This window comes from Jaculus jaculus, chromosome 18, assembly GCF_020740685.1.
Source record: "Jaculus jaculus isolate mJacJac1 chromosome 18, mJacJac1.mat.Y.cur, whole genome shotgun sequence".
NCBI classification, from domain to species: Eukaryota; Metazoa; Chordata; class Mammalia; order Rodentia; family Dipodidae; genus Jaculus; species Jaculus jaculus.
Genome location: NC_059119.1, coordinates 15599679 through 15626500, shown reverse-complemented (window position 1 = coordinate 15626500; position 26822 = coordinate 15599679). Strand labels below are relative to the sequence as shown.

The 26822-nt window shown below is 41.4% G+C and overlaps 1 protein-coding gene across 2 annotated transcripts in view; it reads right to left on the bottom strand.

Moving 5' to 3' along the window:
* The window catches only part of Adk (adenosine kinase), a 486906-nt gene that overhangs the window by 94402 nt on the left and 365682 nt on the right, over positions 1-26822 (bottom strand). For both annotated transcript variants that reach the window (XM_004657950.3, XM_045137840.1), the window contains exon 8: positions 492-527. In XM_004657950.3, the coding sequence (XP_004658007.1) occupies positions 492-527 (36 nt within the window). The remainder of the gene's footprint in view (positions 1-491; positions 528-26822) is intronic.

The following is a 26822-nucleotide window of genomic DNA, read 5'->3' as shown; positions in this document are numbered from 1 at the left end:
ATCAGTTCCTAACAACTATTAAGTACAATCTTTTGGAAATGAATTTGCATAATGATAATCTACATGTGACAGGGCTGAGATTATCGAGCGGCGTTCTGTTTCTCCACTTAGTCCTGCTCCGCCACGGCATCTGCAGTGAGTCCTCACAAAATGTAATGCAGCTAATGAGGCAGCTTCTTAACTGAACAAACCGACAGGCCCCGTATCTGCAGAGGCAGCTTGAAACCGTGCCCAACCTCTTGGCTTCCCAAGAGGCTTTTCAAAATTCAATAAATAACATCTGTAGGCGATGTTGGGTGCAGACCTAGCGGAGTGCGTCATAACACTGTGCTGGCAGAACAAAGAAACCATGACGACTGCCAGGTTTCCATGGCAACTGCTGCGAGGCTCTGAGAGTATAATAGCACATCAATCACTGTCCAAAAGAACTTCATTATCAGCTAGAAAAAACCTTTAGGATCTGTTTAGTGTGCAATTGTGGGTTAACTCACCTCAAAGCCTTGCTCTCTAGCAAAAGAGGCAGCTTCCTAAAAAAAAAAAAAAAAAAGAACAGTTAATTATAAAGTGCTAGGTAATGAAGAAATAATCCATTTTGAAACTCATTCAAAGTCTTCTTTTTACACAATTATCTCAATATACTCACATAGTTCAATTTTTATTCTTGTACCAAAAAAAGAATTCCTTTTTCTCTTGGCATGGAAAAAAAAAAGAGTCAGTATAATGTCAGCACACTTCACAAGTTAGAATAAAGAAGATGTGCTGCATGTTTCTCCTGCGGCTGCCACGGTGAGTTCAGGTGTTCTCACCTCAGCAAGGAAGACAATCACTTGAAACCTGAGGCACAAACTGGTGGTTATAGTTCTAATTAAAATAATACCTCCCAGAAAGCTCCTGTGTACACAGAATACCTGCTATGGATACATAAGATTCAGGGGAGAAAACCCCCCCGCCATTTTGCGATCCTGATGAAATTTATAAAGACAGGGCTCATCAGTGGGTGCTTGACTCCCTGGGTGCAGGGTGCGGGTGAGCTGGGTCTCTACGTGGAATCACAGCAGCAGCGATCACATGCTGATCACAGGGAGCAAAGTGTAACTTTAGAATGGAAGAACAAGCTGTCATCACTTTAACACAGGGATCCGTCCTACCAGCTATAGTCACTAACGGTGACTAGAGTAAATAGTCCACGCCTTCTGTTATGATGCGGTACGACGTTCATGGCATCATATATGAAGAATTTGAGCTGGGTGTGGTGGCGCACGCCTTTAATCCCAGCACTGGGGAGGCAGAGGTAGGAGGATCGCTGTGAATTTGAGACCGCTCTGAGACTATGCGGTGAATTCCAGGTCAGCCTGGGCTAGAGTGAGACCTTACCTTGAAAAACCAAAAAAAAAAAAAAAAAAAAAAAAGATGGCTAAAAAATATGGGGAGGGGTCCTGGGGAGGGCTGCAGAGATGGCTCAGCATGCAAAGCCCAACAACCGAAGTTCAATTTGCTAGTTCCCAAGTAAAGACAGCTGCACAGTGGCACATGGATCTGGACTTTGCAGTGGCTGTAGGCCCTGGCACATCCATTCTCTCTGTCTCTCTTCTATCTCTCTCTGCTTGCAAATAAATTTTTAAAAACTTTAAAAACTTTTGGGATGGGGAAATGGCTTATCAGTTAAGGCGCTTTTCTATGAAGCCTAAAGACCCTGGTTTGATTCCCCTGGACCCATGTAAGTCAGATACATAAGGGGGTGCATGCATCTGGAGTCCATTTGCAGTGGCTGGAGGCCTTGGAGCACACATTCTCTCTTTCTCTCTGCCTGTTCCTCTGCATCTCTCTCTCAAATAAATAAATAAAATATTAAAAAAAAATTAAAAACTTTTGGGGGATCAGCCGTGGTGGTACATGCCTTGATTACAGCACTCTGGAGGCAGAGGTAAGAGGAGAGCTGTGAGTACAATGTCATCCTGAGAGACCGTACCTCAAAAAAAAAAAAAAAAAAATGACGGAGAATGGAATTTCAAACGGGAAAGTGTGGGGATGGGGAGGGAGGGAATTACCATGGGATATATTTTATAATCATGGAAAATGTTAATAAAAATTTAAAAAAAAAACAAAAAAAAAGAACCCAAAATAAAATCGGTTGTGGTGGCGCACGTCTTTAATCCCATAATCCCAGCACTCGGGAGGCAGAGGTAGGAGGATTGCCATGAGTTTGAGGCCACCCTGAGACTCCATAGTGAATTCCAGGTCAGCCTGGGATAGAGTGAGACCCTACCTTGAAAAACCAAAAAAATACTTTTTTTTTTCTTGGTGTGTGTATGTAGTATTAAGGGGTATGTGTGTGTACAGATGCATGTACCCTGTATGCACACATGTGCAGAACAGAGGACTACATTGCATTTTCCTCTACTGTTCTTTCAGGGAGATAGAATCTCTCACTGAACCTGCAGTTCACCATGTTTTGGTTAGACTGCTTTATCAGTGAGCCCTAGGATCTTCCTGGTGCTGCCCCACTCAATGCCAGGGACAGATGCCAGGTCCTCAATGCTCTTACCCACTGAGCCATCTCTCTGGCCACATTAAAAAAATATATATGCAAGAGGGGGGGGGGGCAAATAGAGAGAGAATGGGCACGCCAGGGGCTCCAGCTGCTGCAAACAAACTCCAGATGCGTGTGCCACCTTGTGTATATTGCTTGCGTGGTTCCTGGGGAATTAAACCTAGGTCCTTTGGCTTTGCAGGCATATGTCTTAACAGCTGGGCCATCTCTGCAGTCCACAAAATATTTTAAATGACTTTTTGTTCATTTTTATTTATTTAATTGAGAGCAACACACAGAGAGAGAAAGAGGCAGAGAGAGAGCGAGAGCGAGAGTGGGTGCTCCAGGGCTTCCAGCCACTGCAAACAAACTCCAGACGCGTGTGTCTGTGCATCTGGCTAATGTAGGTCCTGAGGAATCTAGCCTCGAACTGGGGTCCTTAGGCTTCACAGGCAAGCGCTTAACCGCTAAGCCATCTCTCCAGCCCAACACAAATATTTTAATATAAATAGTTCTGGAGGCTGCAAAGCCTAAGGATCCAGGTTTGATTCCCCAGTATCCACATATGGCAAATGTACAAGGTACTGTATGCATATGTAGTTCCTTTGCAGTGGCTGGAGGGCCTGGCGTGCCCATTCTCTTGCGTGTGTTCTACCTCTTTCTCTCCCTCAAATAAATATGTAAATGAAATATTTTTAAAAGTTCTTATAGATTTTAAATATCTTAAGAACACATTCTGAATATGATTATATACTCTAATGCCTTTCTTCTAACAGGCTATCAAATGACAAAACACACACACATTTGTGTATCCAAATTCTTTCCATTTTACCATTTGGTTTATGTATAAATTTTAATTTTAGGACTGATAGAAACGGAGGCAATATTACTCTTCAACTGTACTTCCCTCTGGAAAGTGAAAAAAAATTGCAGACAACTGTCAAGAGCCTCTACATTTTAACTTACATTCCTCCAAAATTATCTTTGCCAAGAGATATTAATAGAAGGATGGGATTTGAGCCTGAGTGGTGAGCAGATCCAACTCAACTCACACGACTGCTGCACCAAGCCATGTAAGGCAGAAAGTACGGCAGCGTCTCCAGCACAGAAGTGGGAACTACCTACGTGTCGAGGGAAACATTAGGGAAAAAAAAAACGTGTGCATGCACTTATAGCCCAATATCCTAATAATAGATAGAGCTAGAGAACTATTTTGAGGGTTGGAAAAGGTCAACATGTATGATTACAGCTCAATATGGAAGTTAAAAAGTGCTAGGTGAAAGGCTATTTACTACAGAAGCAGAAATCTGACCACGTCAGTCACTTAAAAATTTTTTTTTTAAATTATGTGTGTGTGTGTGTGTGTGTGTGTATTGTTTTTCAAGGCAGGGTCTCACTCTGGCTCAGACCTGGAATTCACTCTGTAGTCTCAAGCTGGCCTCAAACTCATGGCGATCCTTCTACCTCTGCCTCCCAAGTGCTGAGATTAAAGGTGTGTGCCACCACACTGGGCAAGTTAGTCACTTTTGATGAGAACAAAACAAAACAAAACAAAACTGAATTATGACCTTGACCAGTAGTTCAAGTAAGGTTATCCTATGCTCTTGTCCACTGACTTAATCAGAACTTTTAACATTATTTTTTAATTTGAGACCGGGAGGGGGGAGATAGAGAAGGCGAGAGAGGGAGAAAGAAAGACAGAGTGAGAGAGAGAGAGAGAGAGAGAGAGAGAATATGGATGGGTGCACCAGGGCCTCTAGCCACTGCAAACGAACTCCAGATGCATGTTGTATCTTATGCATCTGGCCTACATGGTTACTGGGGAATTGAACCTAGGCCCTTTGCCTTCACAGGCAAGCGCCTTAACCATTAAGCCATCTTTCCAGCCCAGTCAGAACTTTTTATAATACAGTCAATACTAATTTCTTGTCTGAGATAATAAGGAAAAGGATAAGGTACAAAAATATGTAGTGTTGGGCTAGAGAGATGGCTTAACAGTTAAGCGCTTGCCTGTGAAGCCTAAGGACCCCGGTTCAAGGCTCAATTCCCCAGGACCCACTTTAGCCAGATGCACAAGGGGGCGCATGCATCCAGAGTTTGTTTGCAGTGGCTGGAGGCCCTGGCGTGCCCATTCTCTCCCTCTCTCTCTTTCACTCTTTCTGTCACTCTCAAATAAACAAAAATAAACAACAAAAAAATGTAGTGTTTTCTAAGTTGTTACAAATAAACCATCAAATTCTTTTTTTTTTTGTTTGTTTGTTTTCTGAGGTAGGGTCTCACTATAGCGCAGGCTGATCTGGAATTCACTATCTAGTCTAAGGGTAGCCTCGAACTCATGGTGATCCTCCTACCTCTGCCTCCCAACTGCTGGGATTAAAGGTGTGCGCCACCATGGCAGGCTCTAAATTTCTTTTTAAAGAATATTTTATTTGGGCTGGAGAGATGGCTTAGCAGTTACGGTGCCTGACTGAGAAGCCAAAGGGCCCAGGTTCAATTCCCCAGTACCCACATAAGCCAGATGCACAAGATGGCACATGTGTCTGGAGCTTGTCTACAGTGGTTAGAGGACCTGGAGTGCCCATTCTCTCTCCCTTTCTCTGCTTGCAAATAAATAAATAATTTAAAAAGAGTATTTATTTGAGAATGAGAAAGGGGGGGGGGAGAGAGAGAATGAATACCACTCCAGAGCCTCTAGCCACTGCAAACAAATTCCAGACACATGTGCCACCTTTTGCATCTGGCTTATGTGGGTACTGGGGAATCGAACCTGGGTACTTAGGCTTCATAGGGAAATGCTTTAACAGCTAAGCTGCCTCTCCAATTCCTAATCAATTTTTTAAACTTTTTTTCTTTTTCGAAGTACGGTCTCATTCTAGCTCAGGCTGACCTGGAATTTACTCTGTAGTCTCAGGGCGGCCTTGAACTCATGGCGATCCTCCTACCTCTGCCTCCTGAATGCTGGAATTAAAGGCGTGTATCACCATCCCTGGCTCAAGAACTATTTCAAGAAAAAAAAAAAAAAGTTTTTTTTTTTTTTTGTTTTTTGAGGTAGGGTCTAACTCTAGCCCAGGCTGACCTGGAATTCACTATGGAGTCTCAGGGTGGCCTTGAACTCATGGCAATCCTCTTACCTCTGCCTCCTGAGTGCTGGGATTAAAGGCGTGCACCACCACGCCCGGCTAAAAAAATATTTTTATTTATTTAAGAGAGAGGGAGAGAAAGTGGCAGATAGAGAAACAGTGGGCATGTCAGGGACTCTAGCACTGTATACCAACTCCAGATGCATGCATCACTTTGTGCATCTGGCTTATGTTGGTCCTGGGGAATTGAACCTGGGTCCTTAGGCTTCATAGGCAAGTGCCTTAACTGCTAAGCCATCTCTCCAGTTCCCAATATAAATCTTATATGAAAACTATAACTGAGAACTATTTTTAAAGTGGAATTTAAGAGCTGAGTGTAGTAGTTTATACTTATGACCCCAGTCCTTGAGTAAGGAGGATTGCTGTGAGCCACCTCTGGGCTACAATGTGAGTTCTAAGACAGACTAGGCTGCAAAAGAAGGCCCTGTCTCAAAAAAGAAAAAAACAAAAACCAAACAACAACAAAAAAGAAAACAAAAATCAAAGGAAAGCCAGGCATGGTGGCGCATGCTTTTAATCCCAGCACTCAGGAGGCTGAGGTAGGAGGATCGCCATGAGTTCGAGACCACCCTGAGACTACAGAGTGAATTCCAGGTCAGCCTGGACTAGACTGAAACCCTACCTTGAAAAACCAAACCAAACCAAACAAAAAAATCAAAGGAACTTCAGAGCCATGATAGAAAACTGAAGAATCTGTAGGATTAAAATCACACTAAGAAAAAAATAAATTGTACTAAGGTTCTGGGTACGGTGGTGCAAACCTTGATCCTACCATCAGGAGGCAGAGGGAGGAGGATCACTCTGAGTTCAAGGTCAGCCTGGGACTACAGAGAGAATAGCAGGTCAGCCTGGGCTAGAATGATACACTACCTTGGGGGTGGGGGAAACAACAAAAAATTGTACTAAGACAGAAAAGACTAAAAACTAACATATACTAGTTAAATTGGAGGGTCAGTGCTAAGGATTGAACATATATATGTGTGTGCATATATTTATATGCACACACGCACATAACACACACACATATAATATATATAGTTGTTGTTTGTTTCTTTGGAACAGGCTCCTATTATGCAAATCAGGCCTGGAATTCTCAGTCCTCCTCCACACTAAATCCAGAGTGCTGGATTACAGGTGTGTGTTACCATCCCTTCTCTCTCTTCGTGTGTGTGTGTGTGTGTGTGTGTGTGTGTGTGTGTGTGTGTTGCTCATGTAGTTTTACAAGTGGGTATGTAGTGCAGCTGGCCTTGAACGTCACCCTGCCTGTCTCACACGTGCTGGACTTATAGACATGTGCCACTATGTGCTGCTTCAACTTATTATTTTTCAATATTAATTATTTACATGTGGTGTGTGTGCGTGTAACTATACAAATGGAATGTGCCACCTTTTGGATCCAGCTTTATGTGGGCAGCTGGGGAACTGAACCAGGACCGGCAGGCTTTGGGAGTGCATGCCTTTAACCAACCACTGAGCCATCTCCACAGCTAGAGATTATTATTATTATTTTGGTTTTTCGAGGTAGGGTCTCACTCTGGTCCAGGCTGGCCTTGAACTCATGGCAATCCTCCTACCTCTGCCTCCCGAGTGCTGGGATTAAAGGCGTGTGCCACCACGCCCGGCGAGATTATTTTTTAAGGAAACCATGACTCAGAACATTTTCACACCTGTAAACAATCTCAAGCACCAACATATTTCTGGCCAAGGAAGGACATACTTAAGAAAAGCCAATTCAATTTTCTATCCTCGTGCCTCCTCACATAGGTTTGCTGAGCTATGTCTTATCACCAGAAAAGCTAAGCACTGGTTCTATGGCTTAAAATGATCTTATCTTCTGACTTCCTTTCACCTTCCTTTGATCTTCCCCTGGTGCTCCAAGTCACAGCATTACAGAAGGCAGCGGTCTCACATCACTGTGGACTTTCCCACAGCTAACCTCTGATCAGAAGGTGTTTGTAGACTATGATGGAACAGCATTCATTTTCCCCTCTTAGTAAAACAAACAAACAACAGAGGGGAACAGTTTGACCTACTAAGAATTTTGAACAGAATTCTTACTCTCAGATTCACTGGATGAAGGAGCAGAAAGAAAAGCCATTATGTCAGGAAACAAGGAAGAAAGAATGGGCATAGATGGTAGGCAGAAGGATAAGGCAGATTCCAAATATCAAGGGTAATTCCAAGTGAACTGATCACACTAAATTGAAAAGGACTTTTTAGTGTGCCACGGCAGTAAAAGTGAGAAAAGAAAACAAGCAAGTCCCCATCTGTGCTGCCCCAGGGCGCCTCGTACTGAGTTTCACAAATCTAATGAAGCAGTCAGGTTACAATCCAACCACAGAGTGGCTATGACATGTGGAGAACAGCTAGGGTTAGAATAGAGGAGCAGGGCGGCGCCTAATGCAGGTGATTATCCATGTGATAATCATTATATTTCCAGGCTTTTCAATTTAGATCTGACATCAAAAATCACAAAGGAGGGGGGGGGATTAAGGAAATAAACAAGTGACACCGAGGCTCCTGCTGCAGAGAGAGGCGGGGGGGGGGGGGGGACTGCACCTGCATTCATGCATGACAAGCAACAAAAGCACAACTAAACAGGCCAGGAAAGAATATTTCTGAGAAGGCTGCATCTCACATTCACATTTCTTTCCATTTTGATAACTTCCACTATTATGTCTTTTCTGAGACAGGTCACATTTTCAGAATCAGTTCCATTGTTGTATATGCTATAACACAGCATCATTTTGGGGTAACAATGAATGATTCTCACATAACGTCTTTTACAACAACAGAGTCATTTTTTCCTTCCTGGAATTGAGTGTTTGTGAATAAAATGACATATAATTAAAGTCTTAGCCTCTCATCTATACATGATGCTGAGGGTTTACAGTGGGAGGTGCCTCACCACCCAGGCTAGAAAGGTGCTGATGAAATAACCATCAAACCATGGACTGGCATGGTGGTTTAATCCCAGCCCTGGGGAGGCGGAGGTAGGAGGATCACTGTGAGTTCAAGGCCAGCCTGAGACTATACAGTGAAATCCAAGTCAGCCTGGGCTAGAGTGAGACCTTACTTTGTAAAACCAAAAGTCACCCCTTTTGTAGCATCTCTTTCCTTAAAACTAATATTACCACATTACTTCCCTCACAGATAGGTGGTTGGAAATGAATAAAATAATCTACTTTTTTTAAAAAAGGCTTGGGCTGGAGAGATGGCTTAGCAGTTAAGTGCTTGCCTATGAAGCCAAAGGACCCCAGTTCGAGGCTCGATTCCCCAGGACCCATGTTAGCCAGATGCACAAGGGGCACACGCGTCTTCGTTTGCAGTGGCTGGAGGCCCTGGTGTGCCCATTCTCTCTCTTTCTATCGCTCTCAAATAAATAATAAAAAAAATAAATAAAAAAAAAAAAAGGCTAAACCAGGTGTAGTGGTACATACCTTTAATCCCAGCACTCGGGAGGCAGTGGTAGGAGGATCGCTGTGTGTTTGAGGCAACTGAGACTGAATTCACTGAGAGTGAATTCCAGGTCAGCCTGGGCTAGAGCAAAACCCTACCTCAAAAATCCAAAACAGGTTAAAACTCATAATTAATGAAAACTATGGAATACTTACATTAGGAGCTTTTAAAAGGGATTAGCAAGCTCCTATTAAAAAAAAAAGCATAATCCTCTGATTATTCAGGGAAGGAACGAGAAACTCAAGTGCATGTATGTATGCATAAAAGACAAGGATTTCCTTTATAATGAGCTAAAGAAAAAAAAAACTACTTTTATTTTGTCTGACATACCGAAGTTCTTATTTATCAAGCAGAATTACTGTAGCCAGTTTTAAAATTTAACAATTTGTTCACACTCACTTCAATTATTTATAACTAGGTACACAGGCAAACAATGTCGGGATATTGGCCTGGTATCATGAGTCTTTGCCAAATTCACTTACTGCTTGCAGGAAGACTTTTTTTTCTTTTGGAGATTCCTTAGGATTACTAACATAGATGATTACAGGAATAATCTATATGGAAAAGATTCCAAATTCCTACTAACCATTCCACAAGGATATTCTGAGAAGTTAACACATGTCTTTAAGGCAAAAACTCTTGTCCTTGGGTTGGAGAGGTGGGTTAGTAGTTAAGGTGCTTGACTGCAAAGCCAAAGAACCCAGGTTCGATTCCCCATATCCCACGTAAACCAGATGCTCAAGGGGCACATGCGTCTGGAGTTCGTCTGCAGTGGATGGATGCTAATGCATTCATTCCCTCTCTCTCTGCTTCTCTGTGCCTCTTTCTTTTAAATAAATAAATAAAAATATTTGAAAGCTAAAAAACTGATAATAAAATGATTCCATAACATTGAAAGAATAACACATACTATAAAGCCCGAATGATGTGACATAGATGAGTTGAAGGCATGTTAGCTCACACCTATCATCTTAGCACTTGGGAGGCTAAGATGGGAGTACAATGAGCTAGAAGATAGCCTGGGTTACCAAATGAGTTCTAGGTCTCCTCTGCCTGGACTAGAGTTATACCCGGCCTCAAAAAATCTACAAAGGGCTGGACAGGGTGGCGCATGTCTATAATCCCAGCACTTGGGAGGCTGAGATTGGAGGATAGCTGAGAGTTTGAGGCCACCCTGAGACTACAGAGTGAATTTCAGAACAGCCTGGGCTAGAGCCAGACACTACCTTGAAAAACCAGAAAGAAAAAAAAAAAAAAAAATCTGCACAGGGCTGGAGAGATGGCTTAGCAGTTAGTGGTTAAGGTGCTTGCCTGTGCAGTCTGCGGACCCAGTACCCACACAGGTCAGATGCGCAAGGTGGTACATGCATCTAGACTTCATCTGCAGTGGTCCTGGTGTGCCCATGATCTGTCTCTTTCTCAAATAAATAAAATAAAATAAAAATCTAAAAAGCCAAGCGTGGTGGTGCATGCCTTTAATACCAGCACTGGGGAGGCAGAGATAGGAGGATTGCCCTGAGTTCGTGTGCAGCAGCTAGAGGCCCTGGCAAGCCCATTCTCTCTTTCTCTCAAATAAATAAATAAATAAGTAAAAATAAGATATGTTAAAAATATTTTATTTGTGCAGACACATGAAGGAGAGAGGGAATGTATGTGTGTGTGCATGTGTGCACCAGGGCCTCTTGCTACTGCCAACAAACTCCGGATGCATGTGCCACATCGTGTGTCTGGATTTGCATGAGTACTGGGGAATTGAACCTTGGTAGGTAGGCTTTGCAAGTAAGTACCCTTAACCACTGAGCTATCTCCCCAGCTCTCCCCCCCCCCCCGCTTTTTTTTCTTTTTTTTTTTTTTTGCTTTTACAAGGTAGGGCCTCACTCTCTAGCCCAGGATGACCTGGAATTTACTATGTCGTCTCTGGGTGGCCTCGAACTCATAGTGATCCTCCCACCTCTGCCTCCTGAGTGCTGGGATTAAAGGCATGCGCCACCACGCCTAGCTAAATGCTTTGTTTTTATCTGGGAAATATTATCCTTTACAAAGAATTCATTTTTTGGCATGAAGTTCGAAAATTTTCCATGTCTTTTGTTATTCTAAAGCCATGAGTATATCCCTGAGACCACAGTAATATTTTTAAAGTAGTGGTAGAACACTTGAGTAAGAAACATATTATGGAGTCACAGTCTAATACCACTATAAGGTCTACGACAGTTGTAGCGTTGGTATCCTTCCAAGTCACACTGAAATTTAAAGATACAGGAACGCCTGCTGCTTCTCTCTTGCATACCACATGCATCATGACATAAAGACTTAAGTTACTTAAACCTCTAAACATCTTCTCATGCTATTCTTCAGAATGAGCTACCTTTTCTCTGTGCTATCTGCAAAATTATCTATACATTCTCTTATGAGAATGCATTGTAGTTCATACTTTTTAAATACCATTTCTGATACGGAAAACTTAATTCACAAAGTAAATGAAGGCTGTTAAAATTAAAAACAAAAGAAAATGAACTACAAATTGAGCCTGGGAACCCTTTTTAAAAATAAATTTCATTCACAAAAATGTCTGAACTGGCTTTTCTAAAGAATATAATGTATAACTTTTTGGAGATTTTCAACCTGTGCTCTGACATTTATTACCATATGCTTCCTGTCTGCAGAATGCTGAACAGAAATATTTTTAACATTTATTGAGTGCCAAAAACTCTGTGGGGCAGTGTGTAACTATAAAGACAGTCATGGACTCTATCCAATAGGTTTATAATAAAAATTAGATAGTCAGTATATAAATTAAACCTCAGTAGAAGAAACTGAAGAAAAAAAATTAGGAGCCAAAATACATGCCAAAAAGTAGCATTTAACCCCTTCATAAAAGACAGAAACTTAATCCTTTCACAAAGTGGTTTATTAGTTAGCTTATATATCTATCTTAGCTAGAATTGTTCATTTCAAATCTTTAAACATTATTTGATGGTGGCAACTAAAGAAAAACTAATTTAGGAAAAGCACTTCACAGTTCAAGGCTAACTTCTTCTAGAACAACCTATGTTTTTCTCTGTTTTTGTTTTGTTTTATTGTTAGTGTATGTGTGCATGGGCTGTGCCACTGCACTTGGTGCAAGTCAGAGGACAACCTCTAGGTGTTGGTCCTTCCCGTTCTTGTTTGAGACAGGTCTCTCAGGCTTCCCCTAACTCCATCTCTCATTGATGCAGGCGCACTGAGCTCGCAGATGGATACGACACTTTGAGACTGGCTTTATGTGCACGCTGAGAACATCAACACCGGTGGCAGACAGATTCGTGTGTGCTGACGTGTGCAAGTGCAGGTGTGCATGTGGGGGCCACAGCTTAGCTTCTAGGTGTCTGTCTCTGCTTTTCACCTCCTTTAAGGCCAGCCTGGGTTTTAGACAGTCCTGTGAGAGACTGTCTCAGAAAACCAAAAACAAGCAAAACCAGACATTCAATAAATGTATGAAAAATATCACATTGCAGAAAGAGAGGAAGCAACAGCATACATGTAGGTTTTAAGATACTGATTATTTCTGCAAAGCTCATAGTGCATCTGATATTGAAGTAGGAGGCCCGTGAAACAGCCTACAATAGAATAAAGAAGAACAGGGGCTGGTGAAATGGCTCAGCAGGGAAAGGCGCTTGGTTACAAGTGGGTCTGTCAGCCTGGATTCAATTCCTCAGTGCCCATGTAAAGCCAGATGCACAAAGGAGTGTATGTGTTTGGAGTTCGTTTGCCGTGGCAAGAAACCCTGGAGCATCTATTCATTCTCTCTCTTTCTCCCTCCTTCCCTTCTCCCTCTCAAAAAAGGAAAAAATACTATTACACACACACACACACACACACACACACACACACACACACACACACACAGCCAGGCATGGTAGGCTGAAGCAAGAGGATTATTGTGAGCTTGAGGGCAGACTGCTGGTGTTCCTTAGCAAGATCCAGGACAGTGTGGGCTAGAGTATGACTCTGTCTCCAAAAAAAAAAACCAAAAAAACAACACTAACCAACCAACCAAACAAACAAACAAACAAAACCCCCCAGAAATTCAGTACTCAACTATTGAATCTTTCCTCTTTTTACATTGTGCAGTATGTGTTTTCTGGATTCCATCCATTTGACATCATCAGCAGATATCTGCCTCACTCTTGGAGCCCTTTTGATACTTTCTCTTTGCGTCTGACAAGTCCCAAATTCTGCCAAGCTCATTTTATAAGCATGATACCTGTTTCCAACCTGCCTGACTCAAAACTAGATCAAGTTTGTACCGACTCTTGCGTGAATGTCTGCTGTGGTCTCCGAATGAGTCTCACCTAGTCTGAGCTTATCCTTACACTAACCATTAGACTCACATTCCTAAATACCAACTTTGACTAGCCTGCGTGGTAAAAGTCCTGGCTCCACAGACTGACTTTCAAAGGACCTCCACAATATGCCCTCACTTTCCCTTTCCAGATAGATCTTTTACTATTCCCTTAAATATGTGCCAGGTGCCACTCAAACTAGTTTATTTGCTATTCTCTGAACATGCTCCAGGCTTCTTTGCCTTCATGCTATTTTGCACATGTTGGTGCTAAATGAATAAGAACACTACCTTCAACCACCCTTGTCAGAACCCTCCCCATCCCTCCAGGGTTAGCTCAGCCATCTCTCCCTGCTGGGCCTGCTGATGGCTTCTCCTTTCTCGGTCTCCATAAGTGGCTTCTTTTGTTGCATGATAATTTTATTTAAGTTGTAAGAGCTTTTCTTATTGGCAATTATGTACATGCGGTAATTTGTATAGATAGCTGATTTCCCTTACTGGAATATAATTTCTTAGTGAAGATTTTTTTTTGAAGTTTGTATCCTCAAAGCATCTACTACTTTACTCTGCATAGATTTGGTAATAAACCCTTGTTGGCTTTCCAAATGATAAGGAAAAGGTAAGGAAGACAAGACAGCCGTCAGCCACTTCTCCATTGTACTCACTGACGTGGTTTGTTGTGCCTCAGACCTTACTTTTGGGATAGACAATGACTGACTTTAGTGTTCTGCATATTATGCTGCATTATAATTTCTTTATGGCCTATTTTCTTCCCTAGTTTGCAATCTTTCTTAAAAAAAAATATATATATATTTTTACTTATTAGAAAGGGAGAGGGAGAGCATGGGTGCACCAGGGCCTCTAGCCACTGCAAATGAACTCCAGACATATGTGCCACCATGTGCATCTGGTTTATGTGAGTACTGGGGAACTGAAGCGCCTTCACAGCTAAGCCATTTTTCCAGCTCCCACATTTCTTTGTTGTTTTTTTAAAAATTTTTTTGTTTTATTTTTATTTAATTATTTGAGAGAGACAGACACAGAGAGAAAGAGGAGAGAAAGAGAGAGAATGGGCACATCAGGGCCTTCAGCTACTGCAGAACTCCAGATGCTTGCGCCCCCTTCTGCATCTGGCTATGAGGGTCCTGGGGAATCGAGCCTTGAACCGGGGTCCTTAGGCTTCACAGGCGAGCACTTAACCACTAAGCCATCTCATCTCTCCAGCCCCAGCATTTCTTTGTATGTGTGGCTTGTAGTGTATGCACATATATGAAGAGGTTAGAAGAGGATACTGGGTGTTCCCCTCTATTGCTCTTTTACTTCATTTTCTTTTCTTTTTCAAGGTAGGCTCTCCCTCTAGCTTAGGCTGACCTGGAATTCACTATGTAGTCTCAGGGTGGCCTCGAACTCACAGCGATCCTCCTACCTCTGCCTCCCTAGTGCTGGGATTAAAGGCGTGCACCACCACACCCGGTTTGCTTCATTTTCTTGAGACAGAGTCTCTCAATGAATCTGGGGCTCACCATTGTTGGTTAGACTGACTAGCAAGCCCTAATGAGCCTTCTGTGACTCCCTCAAACAGGAAAACATAGCCAAGCTGCGCTTGTAATGTGGGCATGGAAATTAGGCATTCATGCTTGTGCTGCAAACACTCCAACCCGCGGGCCATCTTACTCAGCAACTCAAGCTGCCCTGAAACTGGGAATTCTCCCGCCTTTGCCTCTCAAGTGCAGGGTTGTCAGGCGTGCAACACACCTCGCTCAGCTTTGGGTTTTGTATTTAAATAGATTAGCTTCCTGAGAACAAAACTTTCTAAAATCATTTCCTAGAGCTGTGTTTCACACTTAGTATGAAACACAAAAATGTACATTAGAGCAAGTTAAGCTGCTTAAATTTAATACAATCCTTACTAAAAAAGTAAAAGAGATTTTGCCTTAAATACATCAAGATTTTTTCAAGGACACCTGAGATTTGTTTAATGTATTTCATGAGAATATTTATACAATCCAAAATATTGAGCCAAGCATGGTAAATAAAAGCCACACGCCTTTAAACCCTGAACCTGGGAGACAAGAGGTAGGAGTTTGACGCCATCTTAAGAGACTACATAGTGAATTCCAGGTTAGCCTGAGCTACAGTGAAACCCTACCTTGAAAAAAAAAAGAAGAAGAAGAAGAAGAAGAAGAAGAAGAAAATATTGCCATACCTACAGTTGTCCTACTGTAGAAAGTGAGCCTAAAACATTATGGTATCTGTCTCATTTCTAAGTATCATAAAAATAATTAGAGAAAAAGACTTTCCCATAAGAATGCTTTACTCTGAAATTTTATTATAATTGTACTTTTAAAGATGTCTCAGGCTAGACAGAACTAGCGGACCCTGCATATCAAACAGGACACTAAGGCAGAGTAAGGAGGATAATTGCCAAAAATGCTACTTCTGTAGAAAAACTACAGAGCCTGGTATGGTGACTTCAGCATACTTGTGACCCTAGCACTTGGAGGCAAAAGGCAGGAGAATCACAAGTTTGAGGATGCCTGGGCCACAAAGTAGGTCTAAGGCTAGCTAGAGATTCCACTGCAAAAACAAACAGCCTCCAATACCCCAGAAATAACCAAGTCAGAGAAATATCCTACATACCAGTGAAGTAACAGGAAAACAGCAACTTCCAAGTCAGTTTGTATGCTATCAAAAAGAGAAATTTTATGACAAGGTACTAATTTACTTTCCTGACATGAATAGTAATTAGAAAATTTATAGAAAGTGGGATAGAAATGTAAGACTAAATGAACTTATAACCTGCAACCCACTAAGGTGTACTTCTTTCTGCAACTTTAAAAAACCCCTTTTGGGCCGGGAGTGGTGGTGCATGCCTTTAATCCTAGCACTCGGGAGGCAGAGGTAGGAGGATTACCATGAGTTCCAGGCCACCCTAAGAATACATAGTGAATTCCAGGTCAGCCTGGGCTAGAACAAGAACCCATCCTCCAGTGCACACGTAAAGCCAGATGTACAAAGTGGCACATGTATCTGGAGTTTGGCTATAATGGCCAGAGGCTCTGGTGTGCCCATACTCTCTGTTTCTCTCTCTCTCTGTCTGCAAATAAATTAAAAAAAATGTTAAAACATAAAATAAATGGCTGGGCGTGGTGGCGCATGCCTTTAATCCCAGCACTCAGGAGGCAGAGATAGGTGGGTCTCTGTGAGTTCAAGGCCACCCTGAGGCTATATAGGGAATCCCAGATCAGCCTGAACTAGAGTGAGACCCTACCTTGAAAAACCAAATAAATAAATTAAGTAAATACAAATAAAATAAAATGACATGTTTCCCCCAGTCTAATAAATATGTAAAAGGTAAAATACATCCAATACCATATATCTGCCAATGCACACATCATTTTGGACAATACCATGGGTAAAAAGACACAACGTGAAATTTTCTTTTTCTTTTTTTTTTTTTTTTCCAGGTAGGGTCTCACTCTAGCCCAGGCTGACCTGGAATTCACTATGTAGTCTCAGGTTGGCCTTGAACTCATGGCGATCCTCCTACCTCTGCCTCCCAGGTGCTGGAATTAAAGGCGTGAGCCACCACGCCTGGCTTTTTGGAAATTTTCTTATTACAAATGAAAACATTACATGCAATAAGTTGATGTAATGAATTAAGTGTTCCAAAACAAAGACTTAATTCAGATAGTGAAACCTTGGGAAAAAGAAGCTAGGAGCTTTTATCATAAGAATCCTAAAATTATATTGTGAGAATTCTTCTGAATGACACCTATGGTTAGTACAAACTAAACCTCACAAACAGGGGCGAGAGAAAGAGAGAGAGAGAGAGAGAATGAGAGAGATATATTTTGAACTGGTGCACTGGGCCTCTAGCCAGTGCAAACAAACTCTAGATGCATGTGTCACATTGTGCATCTGGCTTTATGTGAATACTGGGGAATTGAACCGGGGTCACTAGGCTTTATGGGCAAGTGCCTTAACTTCTGAGCTATCTCTCCAGCCCCAATATTTAAAAAATAATTTTAATTCATATTTATTTATTTGAGAGAGAAAGAGACAGATAAAGAGAAACAGAATGGGCACGTCAGGGCCTTCAGTCATTGCAAACAAACTCCAGATGCATGTGCCACCTTGTGCATCTGGCTTACATGGATGGGTTCTGGGGCATCGAACTTCTGTCCTTAGGCTTTACAGACAAGTATCTTAACTGCTAAGCCATTCTCCAGCCCCAACCTCAGTATTTTTTAAAAAAGAAATGATTGGCAGGTTTAAATACCTGTCATTTTCTACTGTTAATACATTTTTGTAAAAGGCAAAATATCAATGCTGGGCATGGTGGTGCACGCCTTTAATCCTAGCACTCAGGAGGCAGAGGTAAGAGGATCACCAAGAGTTCCAAGGCCACCCTGAGACTACATAGTGAATTCCAGGTTAGCTTGGGCTAGAGCGAGACCCTATCTTGAAGAACAAAACAAAGGTAAAATATCAGACTGGGGAGATGCCTCAGCAGTTAAAGACACTTGCCTGCAAACCCTGACAACCTGGATTTGATTCCTCAGATTCCATGTGAAGCCAGATGCACAAAGCTGTACATGTATCTGAAGTTCATTTACAGTGGCAGGAGGCCCTGTATGCTCATTCTCTCTCTCTCTCTCGGTCTCAAGTCAATACATAAAAACATTGAAAAGTTAAAATATCATTTTAGAAGACAACAGGAAAAGATTCATTACTTCTTTCTAGAAGCCAAAAATTTAAAAAACCTTCTTTCTCACTTATGGATACTTAAAACAAACTCTTGCCAAGAAAAATAAATTGTTAAATATGTTGAAATATGTAAAATAAATTGTAAAATATGAATCATCACTAGTATTAAAAGCTACACTTAATAATTAAGTTTCAGTTCCAAACTTTCTGCTGAATCTCATTAGGTTAGACACAATTTCAATGAGAATTTTTGATTTTATAAATGGTATTTTAAAAATTTATTTATTTGAGAGGGAGGGCAGAGAGAGAGAGAGAATGGATGTGCTAGGGCCTTTAGCCATTGCAAGTGAACTCCAGATGCATGTGCCACCTTGTGCATCTGGCTTTATGTGGGTACTGGGGAAATGAACCTTGGTCCTTTAGCTTTACAGGTAAGCACCTTAACCACTAAGCCATCTCCCCAGCCCCTAAATGGCATTTAGTTTTTCAAGGTAGGGTCTTGCTATAGCTCCGGATAACCTAGAATTCACTACGCAGTTTCAAGCTGGTCTTGAACTCAAGAGTGATCCTCATTTTTCTACCTACCAAGTGCTGGTATTAAAGATGTGTGTCACCGTGCCCAGTATAAATGACATCTAAATGTAGTCAGAAGTAGCCAAAAGAACCATCTGATAGAGAAATGACTGTGGTTAAAATGAAAAGGAGGAGCCGAGCATGGTGGTGCACGCCTTTAATCCCAGCACTTGGGAGGCAGAATAAGGAGGACTGCCATGAGTTCAAGACCATCCTGAGACTACCAAGTGAATTCCAGGTCAGCCTGGGCTACAGTGAGACCCTACCCCCCCCTCTCTCTCACACACACACGCAATAAATAAATAAAAGTATGAAAACAGACTGCAGGGAAAACACTACCAGCAATGTGTCTATGGCTGAAGCTGGGGGCAAAGGCTTATAAATTTATATTTTATATCATGTATTTCTCATTTCATGGGATTCTGAATTAATGCTACAATAAAAGGTGAGGCACCTGTCATTTAAGAAAGAGAAATTATTTCTGCAGAACTTTCTGCCAAGTTATGAAGGAATTTTAACATATGGAAATAGGCACCACATGACTGCAAGTAACAATTTGGCCTTTATTCCACAATCAATTTGGATTTTATTTAACTGTCTTTTAAAAATTTTATTCCATCTCAATTTTAATCATATCATTAATCTGAGTAATAGATCTTCAAGTGGGGTGGTATTACATTGTTACATGCACTAAAACTCAGGCTTATGCCTTTTTCCTGGTATGATCTCTTATTAAAATCACCAGTATCACAGATTGCAATCTTAAGCTGATAAACTCTTCAAGTTTCTCTTATAGTAGTTGTTGTGGAAAGTTATGGGAATACAGTTTCATCAATAAGCAAATGTTAAGGATATATTACGGCTCAGGAGCACTGCTGAGGGATACAGTACTACTCAGGAGCACTCCTGGGGGATATAGTACTGCTCAGGAGCACTGCTGGGGGATACAGTACTGCTCAGGAGCACTGCTGGGGGTACAGTACTACTCAGGAACACTCCTGGGGGATATAGTACTGCTCAGGAGCACTGCTGGGGGGGGTACAGTACTGCTCAGGAGCACTGCTGGGGGTACAGTACTGCTCAGGAGCACTCCTGGGGGTACAGTACTGCTCAGGAGCACTGCTGAGGGATACAGTACTGCCTAGGAACACTGCTGGAATGAAGCTGAATTCTAAAACTTGTGATTTGACTCTCCATGCGGCCTCTCTTTTCTTTCTTCCTTTCTTTTTAAAGTTAGGTATTTCTTAATATATTTCATTTATTTACTTATTTGAGAGACAGGAGGCGGGGAAAGGTACATAAAGAGATAAAGAGAATGGGCATGCCAGGGCCTCTAGCCACTGCAAACGAACTCCAGATGCATGGGCGACCATGTGCATCTGGCTTATGTGGGTACTAGGGAATTGAACCTGGGTCCTTAAGACTTCACAGGCAAGTGCCTTAACTGCTAAGCCATCACTCCAGCCCATGGCCTCTTTTTATTTTTTATTTTATTTTTTATTTTATTTTTTAATTTATTTGACAGAGAGAGAGAGAGAAAGAGAGAGAGAGAGAATGGGCACGCCAGGGCTTCCAGCCACTGCAAACGAACTCCAGTTGCGTGCGCCCCTTGTGCATCTGGCTAACGTGGGTCCTGGGGAATCAAGCCTCGAACCAGGGTCCTTAGGCTTCACAGGCAAGCACTTAACCGCTAAGCCATCTCTCCAGCCCCCATGGCCTCTTATTTCTTAACCCTTTTTGCTTTCTTCCAATCTTCAGATAGCCAGGGCTTTAAAACCATCCTTTAAATAATTTAGAGTGCCACCAATCTATGTCCCCTTTCCCCACCACTAATACTTAGCAAGTTTTTGGAGGGCCCTTGGGTATAGAACAGGGAAGAAGGAGTAAGAAGTCAATCTGGAGGGGAGGATAGAAAACACATAACCCAGGAAGATCCTGAAGTTGCCAGCTGTAGCCAAGATGATCATATCTGAGAAAGTAGCAGAGCCCCTTATTCCCTCAATGCTATGCTGTGTTTGATACCTCTAAGAAGGTAAAAGGAACATCCCAACATGACAGTTAATTTCTCAGGAACAGAATTTAAGACTATGAGGAAAATAAGATTTTTTTTTTGGTCATATGTGAAATCAACAACAAAACAAACACAAAAGGCTACCTAATATATACAAGGACTGTATGACCAAGTGTATGATAATATATTATAGAAATATTGAGAGATATATGTCAAAGTGGTGGGAAATTAAAAGACTTTTTTTGTTTTGTTTTGCTTTTGGTTTTTCGAGGTAGGGTCTCACTGTGGCCCAGGCTGACCTGGAATCACTATGTAGTCTCAGAGTGGCCTTGAACTCATGGCGATCCTCCTACCTCTGCCTCCCGAGTGCTGAGATTAAAGGCAAGCACCATCATGCTCGGCTTTAAAATAAGTTGTTTAAAAATGGAAAGAGGCTAGTCAAAAATAGCTTGTGGAAAACAAGGGATTTCTGTGCTGGAAAGAAAAAAACAGAATAAAAACATATGAGCACATTATATTACAGGATGCAAAGAAAATTACATGACTGGCTCAGGGGCCACCAGAAAGAAGGAAAGAAATGCCATTAGTTTTCCTGGGCTCGAAAATGTTTTCAGGTTTTGGAAATTAAAGGTAGAATGTAATACAATGCTTTTTTTTTTTTTCAGCTGACATTCTTCCAAATCTTGATGAGCTCATTCAATTTAAATGGTTTTTCTGAGAATTCTGGCTTTTAACTCAAGAAAGAACTGTTAGAAGCCGAAGATACAGACAGAGAGAGAGACGCCTGGGGACAGGGACAAGTGAGACAGGCTATTTTCCAGACATACCCACATTATACTATGTAAGAAGTAGGAGCTTTCAAGGACCATGAGAGCAACCAAAGCAAAGGTCACTTTACTTTCTAACTTGGTCAGTATTCATCACACATATGCGTGCATTTATCATATTATTTATAATCTTTTTCTTTTTTTTTCAAGGTAGGGTCTCACTCTAGCCCAGGCTGACCTGGAATTCACTACGTAGTCTCAGGGTGGCCTTGAGCTCATGGCGATCCTCCTACCTCTGCCTCCCGAGTGCTGGGATTAAAGGCGTGCGCCACCATGCCTGGCTTTTTTGTTTTTTTTGAGTTAGGGTCTCACTGTAGCCCAGGCTGGCCTCAAACTCACAGTGCTCCTCCTACTTCTGCCTCCCAAGCGCTGGGATTAAAGGTGTGTGCCACCACGTTTGGCCTGTTATTTCTAATATTCATTAACATACTAACTTCATGTATTGAAGCAAAATTAAGAATGTTATTTATTGAGCCGGGTGTGGTGGTGCATGCCTTTAATCCCAGCACTCGGGAGGCAGAGGTAGGAGGATTGCCATGAGTTCAAGGTCACCCTGAGATGACAGAGTTAATTCCAGGTCAGCCTGGACCAGAGTGAGACCCTACCTCGAAAAACCAAAAAAAAAAAAAAAAAAGAAAAAAAAGAAAAAAAATTTATAAAAAAAGAAATAAAAAAATTAAATTAAATTAAAAATTAAAAAAATTTAAAAAAGAAAAAAAAAAGAATGTTATTTATTGCCAAAACTAGTCATTCCAAAGAGACTAAGGGAGATCAAGTAAATCTGGTGGTGTGGATGAAGGAGGGATCTCTGAGAAAGATGTTTAAGTTGAGACCTAAAAGAGGAAGAGTTAGCTAGGTGAGTAACACTGACTAATGGGGTAAAAATAGTCAAGTCAGAAGGAAAAGCATGCGCAAAGAGCCTAAGGGGACGGGAGAAAGGCACAGCTATTAGAAGAACTAAAAGTAGGCCAGTGTGGCTGCAGAACAGTCCGCGGAAAGACAGTGCTACAGATGCTCAATTTTTTTCCAAGTGAAAAAAAAAGCCACACCAGAAAAACCATAGTAAAATAAACATCCATAACACAACATGGCCAAACAAAGAAAAAGTAATAGTTATTGAATGTAAAGCAAAAATACAGAAACCACATCTAATTTTGCCCTTGACCTGGCTCACAAGGAACATTTTAACGTTTCAAGGTATAAAATATAATGCAAGTGTACTTGACACAAAAGACACTGATTCAATTTCTTGCCAAAGCAGGCATTATTGAAAGCATATGATGTACATTAAAAAGGATCCTAAAATTTTATGTGCCAGATTTGATAAGGGATCTAATTTATATTCTGGCATTTAGCTGGAAGTCTACATTTGTGATGCTGTAACACAATCAGGACTTGATTTTCCCTGTCCTTTTACAGATACGTCATATTTATTTGGACACTGGCACTCTCAATTAATACAAATTGATACACTAGTTTCAAAGGCTGAAGGTCAAGGACAAGGAGAACAAGACCATCAACTAAAGGAAATGATGCAAAGTGTTCATTAATGAAAAGTGTGTTTGCAACTGTTATCACATATGCTAGTTCTTGAATCCATACACAAAATAATAGCCTCAACTATTTTTCTACTAGCTCTAAAAACATAGTTATGTACCAAGTGCCCTATGCAAATTTCAAAGTAAAAAAGAAGGTTCTTATTCTTTTAAAAATGCCTACATGGCCTTGTTTATTTGAAAAGCCCTAACTAGACATCAATGTATCAGGCAATAGGCTAGCAAAAAGCCAGGCAGAATGTACCTTTACCTTCCTTTTCATAGGACTTCCCATAATTTACATTGGTGTTGGCCTATCTCACTTTCCAACTAGATGGCTCATTACCATATCTAGGGAAAGCTTGACTCAGCAGGCATTAAAATATTTTTTGGGCAGGAGAGATGGCTTAGTGGTTAAGGTGCTTGCCTGCAAAGTCTAAGGATCCAGGTTTGATTCACCAGGACCCACATGAGCCAGATGCACAAGGTGCTGCATGCGTCTGGAGTTTGTTTCCAGTGGCTGAAGGTCCTGGTACACTCATTCTCTCTCTTTCTTTCAAATAAAATAAAATATTTAAAAAACTTTATTCAATGAACAAATGCTTTTCAGGGATGTATAGAAGGTGGCAAAATTGTACATAGGCTTGAGTACCAGACAAAACATTCAAGTACAAGGAAATTGGGGATGGAGTGGGTCAAGATAATAGGGAAATAGTCAAATAATCCTTACGTGACTTCCTTTTAGTTTTTTTTTTTTTGAGGTAGGGTTTCATTTTAGCCCAGGCTGACCTAAAATTCACTATGTAGCCTCAGGGTGGTCTCAAACTCACGGCGATCCTCCTACCTCTGCCTCCCAAGTGCTGGGATTAAAGGCGTGCACCAACACACACACACACACACACACACACACACACACACACACACACACACACGGCAGGTTTTTTTTTCATTAATATGTGCATTACAGGAAACAAATGTAAAGAACAAAGTTGGACTGGGTGTAGTGCTACAGGTCTTTAATCCTAACACTCCAGAGACAGGGATAGGAGGATCAATGTGAGGTTGAGGCCAGCCCGAGAATACTTAGTGTGAATTCCAGGTCAGCCTGGGCTACAGTGAGACTACAGCAAAAAAAAAAAAAAAAAAAGGAACAAAGTTATCCAGTTACAGGAAGTTCTGTTCCTATGTGTGTACACAGCCTTCCCTTTTAGGTAAGTGAGATTATACAGTATTTGCTACACTTTCCCACACAATGTGACTATTCAGCAGCAGTGGTGGTTTGATTCAGATGCCCCCCATAAATTCAGAATGCCTCGTGGAGGCAGTATATTGTTGGGGGTGGGCTGATGGGTGTTATAGCCAGTGTCCCCTTGCTGGCGTCTGGCACACCTGCCTGCTATTATGGTCCATCTGATGTTGGCCAGAGGGGGATGTCCACCCTCCTGCCATCGTTTCCTCCTGCCATCATGGAGCTTCCCCTCAAGTCTGTAAGCCAAAATAAACCTTTTTTCCCCACAGGCTGCTCTTGGTTGGGTGATTTCTGACGGCAATGTGAACCTGAGTGCAACACCAACTCAAAAACTCCAAGCGACATGAGTATTTTAATGACCAACACTACACTAATTCAGTATGTTCTGTTTTTATTTTCCTCCCCTTCATTTTGAGACAGGGTCTCATTCTAAAGCCCAGGCTAGCCTTGAACTCATGGGAATCTGGCAATTTCCTGCTTCAGCCTCCTGATGCTGAGATTACAGGCATGTTATTTACATAGAATATGTGTATGATATATTCCAAAATGGATTATGATCTTTTGAAAAATAGGATTGGGTTGGAGAGATGGCTTAGCGGTCAAAGTCAAAGGATCAGGTTTGATTCCCCGGGACCCAAGCAAGACAGATGTACAAGATGGAGCACGCATCTGGAGTTTGTTTGCAGAGGCTAGAGGACCTGGTGCACCCATTCTGTATCTATCTCAAATACATGAATAAATATTTTTTTTAAAGATAGCATTCTTGGGCTGGAGAGATGGCTTAGAGGTTAAGGTACTTGCCTGCAAAGCCTAAGGGCACAGGTTCAATTCCCCAATACCCTCGTAAGCCAGATAGCCAGACGTACAAACTGGTGTATGTGTCTGAAGTTCATCTGCAATGGCTAAAGACCCTGATATGCCCATATTCTCTCTCTCTCTCAAATAAATACATAAAAGACAGGCCAGCAGAGGTAGGAAGATCGCCATGAGTTCGAGGCCACCCTGAAACTACATAGTAAATTCCAGGTCAGCTGGGCTAGAGTGAGACCCTACCTCGAACAAATGACTCCCCTCCAGAAAATGCAAGATAATCTACACCTTAAAAACTTCCAAGCCAGGTGTGATGTCAAGCACTCAGGAGGCCGAGGAAGTAGGATTGCTGTGAGTTTGAGGTCATCCTGAGACTACATAGTGAATTCCAGGTCAGCCTGGCTAGAGCAAGACCTTATCTAGAAACAAAACAAAACAAAACAAAACAAATTCCAGTCCTTTTCTCTTGTTAAAGAACCTAGCAATAAAATAAGCAAACAATAAAACTTCATTATTTGACAATTTGTAAAACAGTATGTGGAACGTGAAAGTAACTGTGAATTGGGTTTTTCCTAACAGAATCTTTCCTTCTTTCCTTCTTCTCTCCCTCCCCTCCCTTTCTTCCTTCCACAATTTATTTTGAGAGAGAATATGGGCATGTCAGAGCCAGAACCTCTTGCCACTACAAATGAACTCGACTCAAGTGCTACTTTGTGCGTCCGGCTCCATGTGGGCATCGGTAAATCGAACAGACACTGACAGGCCTCACAAGCAAGTGCCTTTAACTGCTGTGCTCTCTCTCCAGCTCCTCCATGCCACATTTTATTTTTACTTTATAGTAGTACCAGAAGTTGCAAATCAAATGATCTGTTGCTAGGCTGAAACACAGTATGACTATATCCTTCTTGAAATCTAGAGGGAATAGTGACCAATCATTTAGGACACTTGGTATACTAGGACTCAAATGACTTTCATAGATACTGAAGAAATACATTAGACCCATATAAAGCCACACACACACAAATCAAATGATTCAAAATAAAGATAGGCAAAGACATATGGACTTGATGAGAAAAATAAAAATGGCCTGTAAATATATGAAAACTTGTGGCACTTCAGCAATAAACCCAGAAATGCAAATTAAAAAGGAAATATGGGCTGGAGAGATGGCTCAGTGGTTAAAAGCACTTGCTTGCAAAGCCTAACAGCCTTTAAAACTTGGCACTTTAAACTTGGCAAAACTTAAACACATGTTTAAACTACGTATGTTTTATTAGAACTTTTTGGAAAGCAATTTTGTAAACTGTCTTAGAAGTTAATTTTCATTTCCTAACAATTGGCAGTTTAGTTCTAGAAATTGAGCCTAAAGAAATATTTACACAAAAGCACATAATACATATATTTGCTACAGCACTATTTATAATAACCGAAACCAGAAAACTACCCAATATCCTTTAGCATGAAAACAAACTGTGGCATATTCATACTCAATACAACTTATCTTTTCATTATTTTTTTTCTGGAGTAAAGTCTCATTCTAGCCCAGGCCAACCTGGAAATCAGTATGTAGCCTAGAACTGTAGCCAGAGTAGCCTAGAACTCATAGTGATCCTCCTTCCTCAGCCTGTGACACCATGCCTAACTCAGCTTAACTTTT